Source organism: Sminthopsis crassicaudata, chromosome 2 (genome assembly GCF_048593235.1).
Source record: "Sminthopsis crassicaudata isolate SCR6 chromosome 2, ASM4859323v1, whole genome shotgun sequence".
Classification (NCBI taxonomy): domain Eukaryota; kingdom Metazoa; phylum Chordata; class Mammalia; order Dasyuromorphia; family Dasyuridae; genus Sminthopsis; species Sminthopsis crassicaudata.
In genome coordinates this window covers 852,579-866,026 of record NC_133618.1, presented here as the reverse complement: position 1 = coordinate 866,026, position 13,448 = coordinate 852,579, and the positions used below count along the sequence as shown (strand labels likewise).

At 64.9% G+C, this 13,448-nt stretch overlaps 1 protein-coding gene across 7 annotated transcripts in view; it reads right to left on the bottom strand.

Annotated features, from left to right (window-relative positions):
- Positions 1–221: 221 nt before the first annotated feature.
- Positions 222–13,448, bottom strand: part of ITSN2 (intersectin 2) — a 55,338-nt gene continuing 42,111 nt past the window's right edge. For 6 of the 7 annotated variants that reach the window (XM_074285331.1, XM_074285336.1, XM_074285334.1 and 3 more), the window contains 15 exons: positions 13,262–13,307; positions 13,038–13,159; positions 12,554–12,650; positions 12,220–12,411; positions 9,080–9,201; positions 8,778–8,884; positions 8,411–8,594; positions 4,681–4,779; positions 4,411–4,578; positions 3,225–3,440; positions 3,020–3,141; positions 1,701–1,783; positions 843–926; positions 585–758; positions 222–500 (listed from right to left, as the gene is read on the bottom strand). In XM_074285331.1, coding sequence (XP_074141432.1) covers positions 343–500; positions 585–758; positions 843–926; positions 1,701–1,783; positions 3,020–3,141; positions 3,225–3,440; positions 4,411–4,578; positions 4,681–4,779; positions 8,411–8,594; positions 8,778–8,884; positions 9,080–9,201; positions 12,220–12,411; positions 12,554–12,650; positions 13,038–13,159; positions 13,262–13,307 — 1,974 coding nt within the window. In that variant the 3' untranslated portion in view covers positions 222–342. Of the gene's footprint in view, positions 501–584; positions 759–842; positions 927–1,700; positions 1,784–3,019; positions 3,142–3,224; positions 3,441–4,410; positions 4,579–4,680; positions 4,780–8,410; positions 8,595–8,777; positions 8,885–9,079; positions 9,202–10,418; positions 11,528–12,219; positions 12,412–12,553; positions 12,651–13,037; positions 13,160–13,261; positions 13,308–13,448 lie in introns of those variants that run through there. The other variant, XM_074285337.1, reaches the window with a different exon arrangement.

The following is a 13,448-nucleotide window of genomic DNA, read 5'->3' as shown; positions in this document are numbered from 1 at the left end:
CCCGGCCCTGGGGAGGCTCCTTTACCCCCCCCCACCGCCATGAGCTGGCCCCCAGCAAGCCCAAACCCAACCTGAAGGCGAGATGCCGGGGCGCCCCCGGCCCGCCGCCCCTCGGGCTCCCCCTCACCCCCCATCACAGCGGGTCGTGCCCACCAGTCTGTAGCTCTCCCCCTGCACACGTTGGCGCGTGCCCGCCGCCGCCAGGACACAAACCCAGAGCCTTTGACCCAAATAATTTAGGCTTCTTGAGAAAAGCAAAAACAAAAATATTCTCCACGGCATCAAAGGTCACAGTATTTCAAGTCCGTCTCTCCGGCCCCTCGGAGGGACCCAGGCCCGGCCCTAGAGCAGCGGCTTCTGCTCGAAGAGCTGCAGGTCCAGGCGGACCCAGACCTCGCCCGTGGGGACCTCGTGCAGCAGCAGGCGGCGGGTGGTGGGCCCCTTGCTCTCCTGCTCCGTCCGGATCTTGGCCACGGGGATTTCGGTCCGGCCCAGGAAATCTGCGGGGGAACCACCCAAAGCCCGTCAGAGCCCGGCCCGAGGGCCCGCCCCCCGCCCTCCCCCCCGCCCTCCGCCCCGCCCACCGTCCGGGGAGAACTGGTCCCGGTCAAACAGGGTCAGGCACAGCACGTCCTGGTAGAGGTCCCGGATGAAGAACTGGCAGTTGAAGTTCCACTTGGGGCTCAGCGTGTCCTGCAGGGTCCGCGTGGTGAAGCTCTGCGAGCCCAGGCTGACCTCGCAGTAGGGGTTGCTTTTACCTGCACGGGGCACAGCGGCGATGGCCGGGAGCCCGGGCCGGCCGTCCCCCCCCCCCCCCCCCCCGCCCGGGGCTCAGCGCTCACCATTGGGCTTGCAGGCCTTCAGCTCCGAGGCTTCGATGACGTGCACCATCAGCCGCCCGATGCCCGACGACTTCTGCGAGCGCGCTGCCAGGAAGCGGAGGGGTCGGCCTGACGGGGCCGCGCCCCCCCCCCCCCCCCCCGGCCTAACGCGCGGACTCTCGGGCCCCGGGGCCAGGGAACCCACTCCGGAAGGGCGCCCCAAAGGGCCAAGGGGGACGCGGCCTGGGGGGGGGTGACCGTCAGGCCGCCCAGCCCAGAGCCGCGATTGGATCCCAGACGGAAGGGACCGCGGCCCGGCGACCAATGGGGAGCGGGGGCGGGAGAAAGCCGTGAGCGCCGCCGAGGACGGACGGGGGAGGGACCGGGGGCCGCACCCGGAGGCCGCGGGATGGTCGGGGGTGCAAAGGGGAGGAGGGCAACGGCTCTGGCCGACGGGGGCGTGAAACCCGAGGTGAGGGGGGGAGGCTGAAGGAAGGGGGTCAGCCCTGGGCCGGCCGAGCAAGATGGCAGCTCCTTCGGGAAGGGGAGAGAGGCGGGCGGGGGCAGCCACTGTTCTGAGCCTCGGGCCCCAGGGGGGGGGGCTGCCTCCTCTGAGCTCGGCTCACAGGGTGCTCCTTCCTGAGCTGCTCCTCTAGGCCCCCTGGCGCCCCCCACCTGCACCAGCCCCTCCTGTTCCTGTTTGGGGCAAGGCCCTGACACTGTCTCATGGAGGGGGGGGCTGGGGAAGGAGCTGGCCAGGTCTGGACAAAGAGCTGGGAGTGGGGGAGGGGGCCGGGCCGCTCAGCCCCCTGGGCCGCCCCGACCCGGTCCCTCCCCCTGGGGGGTCCGGCTCCAAAGACACCCCGGACCCGCCCCTACCTTGATAGGCCTTTTCCCGCCTCCGCTTCTCAGTCTCGATGTACTGCTCCGAAGCCGCTTTGATCTTCTGAACCCAGGCGGTCCTGGGGGCAGAGAGGGTTTGGCCAGCCGGCCTTGGCGGCCCCGGTCACTGACTGCCTCCCAGGCCAGCAGCTGATGACCCCATTTCAGAAAAAACTCACCGATCCCTTCTGCCTCTGCCCGAGGGTCCCCCCACCCCACCCCCCCCCCCCCCCCCGGGCCCCCTGGGAGAGCCGCCTGGCCCCGCCCAGCAGGGTTCCTGGATGACCAGGGGCAGCCCGGCTGCAAGCCCCGGGGCCTCCGCTTTTGGCCCTAACGCTGAGACCCGGAGAGGAGGGGGTGAGATTTGGGGTCACGATCCCCTCTAGCTAAGGAGCTGGGGGGCTCAACCCCTGCCGAGACGGATTTGTTTCTGGGGGAGCGGTTCAAGGTCAGGGTTCAAGCCTCGGCAAGTCAGGGCCCACCCTGGACCTCGGCTTTGTCTTCCCATGGCAGCGAAGCCGCCTGGAGTCGCTCGGGTGCCAGCCCTCGGAAGGGCCCGGCCACAGGCAACTCGGGCTTTCTCCTGAGCTTGGACCCCCTTTCTATAAACCCCGGGACACGGGGGCACACCCACGGGGCTCGGCTAGCCCTGGGTGCAGGCGAGAGGCCTACTGTGTGCCAGGCACTGCCTTACACACTTTACACAACCACCCTGGGAAATGAGACTAGAATGATCCCCACTGGACAGATGAAGAAACTGAGGCAGAATCAGCTGGTGAGTATTTGGGAAAGGATTGGAACTCAGAACTTGCCGACTCTCTGTCCTATGGTGCCCCCTAGTGGCTGGACTTTGGAAAAAGCAGATGTGAATGCCGGAAATGATTAATATGTGGAGAGATGGACAGAGATGGACGGAGAGATGGAGGAAGAGACGTGAGAAGACGGATGGACAGATGGGAGAGATGGGAGAGATGGGCGCATGGATGGAGATTTGGAGAGAGAGATGAATAAGTGGATGGAGAGAGGTGAGAACAGGGAGATGGACAGACAGTCCCACACCTTGTGGATGGAGATGGACAGACGGAGGGAGTTGTATGGATAGGGACGGACAGACGGGGGGACGGACAGACGGGGGGACGGGGGGACAGACGGAGGGAGTTGGGTGGATAGGGACGGACAGACGGGGGCACGGGGGGACAGACGGAGGGAGTTGGGTGGATAGGGACGGACAGACGGGGGCACGGGGGGACAGACGGAGGGATCAACGAACGGGAGGGCGCCCGGGCAGGAGGGCCCCAGCCGAGGAGGGCTCTGACCTCTCGTTGATGTTGTCCACCCGGAGCGTGTAGACGCGGTCGATGTGGGAGATGTGGAAGACGGGCTCGTCGCTCGAGGGGTCCGTGGGCAGCTTCACCAAGACCTCGTTCAGGAAGACGGGCTGGGGGAAGGCGGACGCGTGACGGCGGGCCGTGCCCAGCCAGCGCCACCCCGCGGGTCCCGCCGCCCAGGGGCCTCCCTCACCGTCTTGTACATCTTGAACTGGGCGCTGGACTTGGCGCTGAAGAGCTTCTCGGGGCCGGCGGCGGCCGGGAAGGGCCTGGCGGCGTGGGTCATCAGCAGGAAGTCGGTGAAGAGGAAGCCGAAGAGCTCCTTGTTGCTCTTGGCCTTGTACAGCTTCCCGCTGTGCAGCAGCTTCCGGGGGCCCAGGCAGTTGGTCAGCGAGTTAAAGACGAGTTGCTTCGAGGGAGACAGATGGTCACTTGGGGGCTCTCCCAAGGGCCTGGGGGGGGACGAGGGGGCTTCTCTTGGAGTACATGGGGGGGCCGGGGCGCCTGGGCCCTCGCAGCCAGGAGCGCTTGAGATGGGGGGGGTAAGGAGAGGGGGGTGCTGCCAGGGCAGATGGCCCTCTCCAGGAGGTCGGCAGTGAGGGGGAGCACAGGACCCGGGAGGCTCTCGTGAGTGGAGGGTCCCTGGGTGTGTTAGCAGGCAGGTCTGCGAGGTGTCTGCCGTGCCCCCACCCCGGGGCTGCCTAAGCAGAGCTGCCGGGCTGGGATCAGGGCCGGGGGTCACAGGCTCCAGGGCAGGTGGCTATTGAGAAGGGCCACTGTCCCATCCACCCCCTGCCCTTCCCTCCTCCTTAGGGTCTCAGACCACATACTAGAATGACCCTAAGGAAGAGATGGGAGGGCCCTGCCCTCGGCCCACACCTCCCCCCTCCCCCAACGTCTGAATTCTTGGGACCCAGAGCAGACCATAGCAGACCCCTCCCGCCCTCAGCAGTTGTCCAGCCGGGCTCCCTATGCCACCGGGCTGGCCCGGCTCCTCCTGCCTGCACCCAGGCCCTGCCCAGGCCCAAGCGGGCCGACCCCACACGCGGTGAGGCGCGCTGGCCACAGGGCCCCCGGTGCCGGCCTGGGAGTCGGGAGGACACAGCATCGAGGGCCTCCGGGGCTCCCATGGGCGACCCTGGATCTGCCCTGACTACTGACCACGATCAGAAATGATCACAGCAGGACGCCCTGGCCGCGGGGAAGCCCCGTCCTCCTGCATCGAGCCCTCCTTTCTGCACTTGCCTGACCCCCCTCCCCCCGCCCAACTCGGCGGCACATGTCCATTCAGACTGCAATGTAAAGTGAGGCCCCGGCTCGGATACCGGCCGGGGCTGCCCGCCAGAGCCCGAACGTCCTGCTGCGGAAGCCCCCCTCACCTCCGCGAGGCCTTCACACTGCACGTGGGCCTGGATCCACTCCAGCCGGTCCGAGTTCTCTTTCTCGCGGACCCCTTCGTTGACCTGGGAACAGAGCTCTTCGGCCCGCTCCAGGGCCAGCTTCAGAGAGGAGTGGTCCACGTGGCTTTCGGGGGTGTTTTCCAGGATCTGGGGGCGCATTTAGCATTAGGGTTAGCTGACCTCCAGCAGCTCGTTGCTCCCTCCTCTCCTCTTGCGCTCCCCAGGCCCACCCCCCACCCTCCGACTCACATTCTTGATGAGCAGGGGGTAGCGCGTGATCCTCTGCATGGGCTTCAGCAGGAAGCTGGACAGCGGCATGCCTTGGCAGCGAGGGTCTCGGGCCAGTCTCTAGGAGAAGCGGACAGCGGTCGGACCGAGCTCCTGCCCGGCCCGACCACCACCCTCTGATGTCCTGGCGAGGGCTGGGGCTCCAGTGGAGCTAGAGAAAAACTACCCATTCGGCCGCCCAGTAGCCTGGGCCCCATCTTCTCCAGGGCGCCCAGAGCGGCAGCAGCGGAGACTCCTGGGAGCCCTGGGCCCGGGCTGGTGGGCTAAGGGAGGGGCTTTCGTGGGACTGTGGGGACCAGCATGTGGCCGGGACCATGGGCCTTGGTGCTTCGCCTGGGCGGACCGTGAGGGGAGCCTGGCCAGCAATGGTTGAAGGTCCCCTATGGAGAGCGGCCCCTGCTTTTCTCACTGCTTCGTCCTTACGAAAATATCCCCTTGCAAAAAATGATGTAAATCAGGTTAGTGGAATGGAGCGCATCACTAGTGGGGGGCCGAGGAGCCGTCCAGAATGAGAGGCGAGGGGAGAAGAGGGGTCTGGAGGAGCCGCTGCTGTCCCAGAGGCACTTGCGACACTGTGGTTACAGTGTTGACCATCAGCACAATCAATCCCGCTTCCTTTGTAGCTCAATACACTGTCAGGAGGACTTTTCTGTCCCCCTTTCCCACCTGCTGACTCTTCTGAGAAGAGCTTCTCCTCTTGGACCGACTGTCCTGAAGTCCTGAGAGTCACCTGGTGGAGCTTCCCCCTTATTGAGAAGCTAATCTGCCTGGCAGGACGCTGGGAGCATTAAGTGAGCCAACAAATGTCCCGCCCTTGCTAAAGACCGTGGAAACGGGGGGCACAGTGACAATGATGTCACATTTAACGGCATAGTTTCCCGAGCTTTTCTAATCGTGTTGCACAGATTAAAAAAAAAAAATTAACTGCTGAGACTTTTATTTTGCCTCTTAACTGAATGTTTGTGGGACCAAAAAAACCCGACCTCCCCTCTCTAAGAGAAGAAATACCTTATGCCTGTATCTTAAGTAGTCTAGAAGCTGTCCACCTCTACCGGGTCGGTCCGGCCAAGGGGCTCAGGGGTCGCCAGCCCCTTCTTTGGTGGTACTTTAAGTGCCCCTGGGGTTACAGATACATGTTTCCTGTGACAATTTTCTGGTGTTAGTGCAGTAACCACATTGCCTCGAAGTCTGAAAAAGCGCAAGGCGCCCTGGCATCTCAGCCCACCGTCAAACTGTTTGCAAAGCAGTCAGGATCCCCGGGGTCTGACATCCCGTCCACGAAGGCGCGCTTTGCGGGCGTCCTCCACCCTGCACCTCGTTCCTCCCCTCCCTGGTCTTCAAGCCTCGTCCCCTGGGTAATGGTGTGACCGCGGGGGAGAGAAGGGACGCCAGGCAGCGGCTGCACATTTTTACAAACATGAGCTCGTGGAAGGGCTGCTGCTGTGACTACTCCCACTTTGCAGGTGAGGAAACCGAGGCTGCCCATGGTCACCTAGGTAGGAAGTGTTGGAGGCTGGGTTTGAAACTTGGGCCCTCCTCACCCCAGAACCAGGGTTCTGGGCACGCACCTCGCTGCTTCTGGTGACAGGAGCATATTTGCTAATGGTATATCTTGGCTACTGGAGGAATCGAATACAAAGATTTTTTCCCCCTATTCAACTACTTCCATTCTTAGCCTCGGTATATTATTTTATTTTGTCTGTGCAGTTTTTTAGTTTCATGTAAAGTTCTCTATCTTCTGTAAGCGCTTCTATGCCCTGTTTGTTTAAGAAAATATTCCTCTCACGGCTGTGAAATGTTTGACGTTAAAATCTGTTTCTGCTTATGTATATGATATGAATATATAACATCATATATAATTATATACTCATGTATATTATGTATTCTTGTATTATAAAATGTAAATTTTTATATCTCCTAGTAAAATTATTATGTGTAGGATTATTATGGGACATAGGGAAAGGCGTTATTTTAAGCCCGATTTCTCCCAGAGTGCTTTCCAGTTTGCCCAGCAGTTGGCATCAAATAGGGCTTTCCTTTCTGAATAATTGAGGTTTTCCGGTTTATAGAACACTGGGTTGAGGAGTTGCATCGCACTGAATTCGCTCTGGTCTGACCTGTTCCATAGTCTTTCCTTATACTTCAGCACCAATGCTAGATGGTCTTGATGACTGGCTTTTCAGTATGGTTTGAGGTTCGGAAGTGCTCTCCCTCCTCTATCACAGCTTCTTTCATTATTTCTCGTTTTTGTTTTGTTTTGTTTTTTTTCTTGGAAATTGAGTCTTTTTTGTTGGCTTGGAAGCAGGGAAGTAAAACTGAATTTTTTTCCTGAACACTTTGATGAATGAATCAACAAAACTACCCGTTGCTACTGTTCTGACGTGGCCAAGTTTCTGTGTTTCTCCCATAAGAAGATGCAAGAAAAATAAAAGCATGTTGGTTAAAAAAAAAAAGGCTCGAGTGCTCTGAGGAACACAAATCCCTTTTGGCGTTTACTTTTGCTGAAATAAAATCACCTTGTCACCAGGCCTGGACCTCGATCGTGGGCAGGAGCTACAAAATCCAAATTGCGCTCTCAGACATTTTGGATCTTCGTGTCACCAACGAATCGGACGACTTTCTGTGGATCCCACGTGGTTGTCTGGGACGGGATTTCCCTTCTGCTCCTGCCCGTTACTATAGAAACGTGACCCATCATCCTCTGTTGGCCTTGTAGCTTGTGGCTTGGCTGAAGCTGTTCCTCATCTCAAGGTGCTTGTTCTCCCCCTTCCACAGAATCACCTGTGCAGGGGGTGGTGCCCAGAGCCCAGACCCCTCGTATACTCTGGAGGTGAATGGATGACTCCTCCTCGGGGTCTGAAGTCCCCCTTCCATGCCGCCCTTCCACGGCTGAGAGTGACTCCCAGGCCGGGGCTTCCTTTGCTCCCGGATCATCCAGAAAGTGGTGCGCTCTCCAAGAGCAGCCACCTGTCCCAGCGCCCTCTCCTGTGGGCGGTGGAACACTGCACTGGCAGGGACTCGAGCTCCCCAAAGGCACAAGACGGCTTTCAGCCTCCGTGGTCTGATGCTCCCGGATGGGGCCCTCACGGTCGGTCTTCCCCGTCCCCTGGTCCCCTGGCCCTCCTAGGAAAGCCCCTGGCTGCCGGCCTTGGCTCAGGGCGCTTCCTTTCCTGCTCAGTGACTGGGCCCTAAGCGCCCGAGCTGCCATTGCCCTGGCAGGGCTGCGCGAGGCGGGCTCTTCAGGCCCTCCGGAAGCTCCTCTGGCAGAGCCGGGGTGACCACGCCGGTTGTGCCCCCCCAGCATTCGTTTAATTCGCACTGAAGAGTGCGGGGATCGGGTGCTGGAAGAGGAAACGAACACGGGAGGGCATCCGTCCAGTGGGGCACTCTCCAGTGCTCTCGAAACCTGGAATCGCTTCCCCTTAGTTTTGATGCCAGTTAAAGGGAGCCGGGGTTTCTCCTTACTGGCGTCCTGTGGTTTCTCTCCCTTGTTGCCCTTTCTTCGGGGCACTGCGAGGTGCCAATTAAACTCCTAGGTCACGGGTGGTCTTGTCTCCCAAACCCCTCGGACCTTTCCAGTTCGGGTGGGGGCGCTGGGGCCCAGGAGAGGAGGGGGACTGCAGCCCTGCTCCCCTTGCCTAGGGCCGCCCGAGCCCCGGGGCAGGGGCCCACCTGAGGGGGGAGGGGGTACCTTCAGGAACTCCTTGAACTCGGCATCCTCGTCGGTCTTCTGCTGCAGCAGCGCCGCCCCGTTGAGCTGGCAGCTGCAGAAGCGGATGTACGCCTGCATGTGCGACAGCTCGGCCGCCACGATGTCGCCGACCATCTGCACGGGCATCTTCTCGCCGCCCGTCTTCTTCCGCACGCGCAGGGCCCTGTGGGAGAGCGCGCCCCATGAGCAGACCCCCGCACGTGTCACGGGGCGCAGCCCCCAAATCTGACCTCCCCCAACTTTCTTGGGACAGGGGGGGCTGGGCTGGGAACAAGCCTCAGGGGACAGTGAGGGGGGGCGGGGGTTCTGGGGGCCCCTCGGAAGGCGGGGGCCCCGGCCCACTCACTTGAGAAGCTTGGTGTTGGCCATGATGATCTCCTTCCAGTTCACAAAGATCAGGGCCATCTCCCCCTCGCTCAGGCGCCCCGACTCGGCCATGCGCTTCTGGAACACCTGAGGCCCCGAGAGCGAGGAGTCCGTTGGCCGGAGCGCCCTCACAACTCCGGCCGCGGACACGAAACCACTGGCAGAGCCTGCCCCGGGGCAGGGGACGCAGGGGACGCAGGGGACGCAGGGGACGCAGGGGACGCAGGGGACGCAGGGGACGCAGGGGTCCTTGGTCTGAGGCAGGACCCCCGGGAGCCTCACCTCCGTGACCAGCTGGAGGTCATCCATGTACCTCTCCTCGGTGCGGATCAGCTCGTGGATGTAGCCCTGCCTCTTCCTCTCCATGGGCGCCATGGTGTCCAGGCTCTGGAGGTCGGCACACCCTGGGAAAGGGCACGGGGCCGGTCAGCTGCGGCAGCCCCGGACCACGGGGTATGGAGGAGCCCCCCCCCCAGCCCCGCCTGTCGGCTCTGGCCGGCCGGGCTCCAGTTCTGAGTGCGCCAAAGGCGGGCGGTGCCCGGGGACCGCGGGGGGGGGGGGGGGGGGGGGGGCCCTCGGCCGGGGCTGCCCCCCACCCTCCAGGACGCGGGGCCCAGGTCCCGGCTCTGGAAGCGCCTCCTCTCGCAGCGCGCCTCTCCCTTCTCCCCGGCGGCTCCAGACCCATCCTCCCTCTGTGGGGGCCCCTCCCGGCCCGCGCCCTGCCCTCGGCCCCCCCACTTCCCCTTTCAAGCCAAACCCGCTCCATGCCCCCACTTTATTCCCCGGGAGCAGGATGGGAGCCCCACCGGGTGAGGCCCAACCCCCCGGGCACGGCCGCTGTGGCCCCCCCAGCCGAGGGCCCCGGCGGCTTCAGGGAGACTAAGTCCCTCCCCCCAGCTCTCGGGCTCCCTGCGACCGCTCCTCTCTGGGAAGGAAGCCCCCGGCCAGAGGGGCTGCCGGCGCCCCGAGCTGCAGGCCCCCATTCGGTGAGCCTCTTCGCCCGCCTCATTTAAACCTAAGGGCAGAGCCAAGGACGCTGCCTTGCTGCCCCCCAGCCCCCCAGCCACGACTGAACAATTCCTGCGGCCGTGCCCCCCCCCTGCACGCCGGCCCGCCGCTATGGGCCAGAGGCCTGGAGCCGGTGCGTGGGGGGGGGGGGGGGGGCCTGAGGCGGCTGAGCAGCAGGGGGAGCCCCAGGGCCCGCGTCAGTCTCTGCCCCCCCCACCGGTCAGTGGCTCGAGGCTCTGGGAACTCGGCCCGGGGGCACGGAGAACCACGTGGGCGGAACGGGGGCGGGGTCTAAGGAGACCCCAGGGGCTCTCCCGACACCCCAGAAAGGAGCCGTTGGCGCCCACCCGCCTTACAGAGCCGCTGGGGGGAGGGGGGGAGGGAGACGTCTGGGGAGATGGCGGCCAGGAGGGGGAGGGGCCGGCAGAGCCCCAGCCGCCCCGGGGCCAGGATGGCCGCCGGGGGGCGCCCGCGGGTCCAAGCCCACAGAGTCAGGCGCAAAGTGGAGGAGAGGGCGCCCCCTGGCCCCGGGTTCGGCGCTCTCCTGCTGCGTCCGCGTGGGGGGGGGCGGCGCTTTCTCAGGACGCCCCCAAAGAAACACACGCACAAAGGGTCTGGTTTGTGTCCCTTTAATAAACACGCTTGCATAGTTTGCTGACAGGAAAAGCCCAAGGGAGCCCGGCGGCCTCATGCCCCAGCATGCCCCGCGGCCCGCCCACGCACCCGCAATCGGTGGGAAAGCTGCTATTTACAAGGAGGGAGGACCTCGGCTCCGCCCGCCGGCTCCCACGTGACCCTCACGCCCAGGGACAGAGAGGGGTCCCCAAGGAGCCGCCCGCCGCGGAGGCCTAGACTCAGGCTCCCCACAGCCGCGGCGGAGACCCCAAACCCCGAGAACCGCCGGCGCCCCCTGCCCGCTCGCGGCTCTCCGGTCACCGCCGACGGCCAAGCCGAGTCCCGGAACTCGGGGAGGCCGCTTCGGAACCCCCGGCCCAGGGAAGGCTCTAAGGGAGCCCGAGGGGCGGCTCCCGGCACCGCCAGGACTTTCCCGCGGAGAGAGCCGGCTGCTGCGGTCCACGGGCGCCCGCACAAAAGCTCGACCTTCCCGGACCTGGCGCGGTCACTTGTAAACATCGTCCGATGGCATAAACGCCCGAGGCCGGGCCGCTAACCGCCTAAGCTAAGGGTCCGGCGCCCCGGGGGGGCACTAGCGCCCCCCAGGAGAAGGAGCCGCGGCCCGGAGGCCCGGAAGCCTGGGGGCCTGGGGGCCAGGGGGCCTGGGGGCCCGGCTCGGTCTCCGCGGCCCTCGCCCCTGCAGACGCCCCGCCACTGCTGGCCACATTCTGGGGCGGCGGTGGGGGGGGGGCTCTGCGCTGGGCCCCCCGGACGCTGGTCAGCCCACGGGTGGGTCCCGAGCCCTGGGGGCCGAGCGCGAGGAGAGCGAGCAGAAAGTGGGTCTTTGTGCCTCGCGAAGGGGGGCCTGGGGGGCGGCAGAGGACGCGGGAGGGAACAGCGGTGAGAGCCACACAAAGACCCACGATCCTTCAAGCTCTGCCCACCACCGGGGGAGGGGAGGGGAGGCCCAAGGCCGGCGTCCCAGGCGGCTAAGGTCCGGCCGCGGTGAAGGCCTCTTAGGGGAGGAGCCGCCGCCGGCGCCGCGGGCCAGACTGGGAGGATAGTGGGTCTCTGAGGAGCTGTCACGCTGGGAGACAAGAGCGCGTCCTAAAAGAGAACAAACGAGGACACGTGAGCGCGGCCGGGACGCGCAGCCGCACCGCCGGGAGCCCGAGCCCCCCACTGACGGTCACACCCACGACCACCCCTTCCCTCACGGGGAGTCCTCTGCGCGGCGGGAAAGGCGCGGGGCTGGGGCGGAGGCGAGGCGGCTCTGGGGCCACGGCCGGACCCCCCCTCCGGGGAGTGCCGGGGGGAGGGGGCCGAGCTACCGACACAGCCACCCCCACCCTGGGGTGCCCTGCTGCCGGGTGAAGGAGCCGCCCTCCCGGCTTCTCCAAACAAGCGCCCAAAAAGGTCCTGGAGCCCAATCCAGCCCCGTCACCCGGGACGCACCCAAGGAGCCCGGCGGCAGCCCAGGCCGGCCCAGCGGACCCCGGGGCGGCGTCTCCTCCCCCGCAGCGCTGCCAGCCCACCCGCCCTCCCCCTCCTCCACCTGCAGGTTTTGCCCCTGCCCCAGGTCGGAGTTTTCGAGCTCTCCATCCCATGCCTTCCCTGGATGCCCCAAACCCACCACTTGAGGACCCTCAGGGAAAGGCGAGGTCCTGAGAAGCCGAGGAGACCCCCGGGGTGGGGAGGCGCTCCCTGCTCTTCCTACATGAGGAGGCCCCAGCAGACCAGGATCTGGTCCCCCACTGCGGCCCCCACCCGGCCCCCCACTGCGGCCCGAGGCTACTCACACTGCTGGCTGGGGTCCGAGTCGGTGGTCATCTTCACGTAGTTGGCGGGAAAGAGCCCAGTCACGCCGCCCGCCTCGCCCTGCCACCAGTCGGCGTCGTCCTTGTTGAGGACGTTGATGAGCTGCCCCTTGGAGAAGTTCAGCTCGTCCTCGTTGTTGGCGACGTAGTCGTACATGGCGATGACCTGGCACACTGCGAGGGAGACAGAATGGCGTGTTGGGGGCGCGGGCGCATCGGGTCCCAGCCCCCTCCCCACGGCCTCCACGCGGCTCCGCGGCTGCCCCCGCCCTGAGCCCTCTCCGGGCACAAGCCCAGGCCGGGGGGCACGTGGTACCTGGCTGAGAAGCGGGGGTCCCCCTCTCGCTCCCCGGGCCCAGGAGCTTCACGTGGCTGGCTGGAAACCATCCCTTCTGGCGCTTTTTTCCTCTAGCCTGCAAAAGGGTCGAAGGTCAGGAAGCCTGCAGCCCTGCTCATGGGGGTTCCCCTGAAGCTTCCTGCTGGGGCCCGGGCAGAGAAGGCCTTAAAAAGGCCTCACAGCAAAAGCTCGGCCCAGGGGGGGCACAAGGGAATGCCCCGTGAGCCCTCGCGCAGGAGCGGCCATCCCGCTCGGGCGGCAGAGGCCGGGCTGAGGTGGGGCTGCATCCCCAGAGCCAACAAAAGACCCAGGACAGGGCATAGCCGGCGGTCTGTGGAGGGCAGGGGAGGCCCGGAGGGAGAAGCCGGCCCAAGGCCGGAGCGAATAGTCCGGGGCCTCCCCGGCCCCGAGCCCGCAGCCGCCGCAGCCTCCCCCGGCCCCGCGTCGGTGGGCCCGGGGTTACCTGCAGCTCCCCCTGCCACCAGCCGCTGGGGTTTTTCTTCAGAATTAAGATGAGCTGCCCGGGCGAGAGGCTGAGCTGTTCCGCCCCAGAAGCCGTGTAGGCGGAAGTGACCTGGGCGATCTCTGCGGAGACAAAGCCGGGAGCCGTGGGGTCAGGCTGGGGCTCCAGCAGCTCCTCACTAGCCTAACCCCCCCCCCCCAGCACCTCCCGGCTTCCCCTCCTACCTGGCTTTTTGTTCTGGGCCGCGGCTCGGCCGGTGCCCCCCGGAGCCTGGAAGGAAAAAGGGAGTCTTTGGTCCTGGTGAAGGGGCCCCCTCCCGCTCCGCCGTCCACCTTCCTGCCCTCCTCCCCTCCCTCAGTAGTTTGGGCCCTTCCTCCCGAAGCGCTCTGACCGTGCACAGTAGGGCCGCAC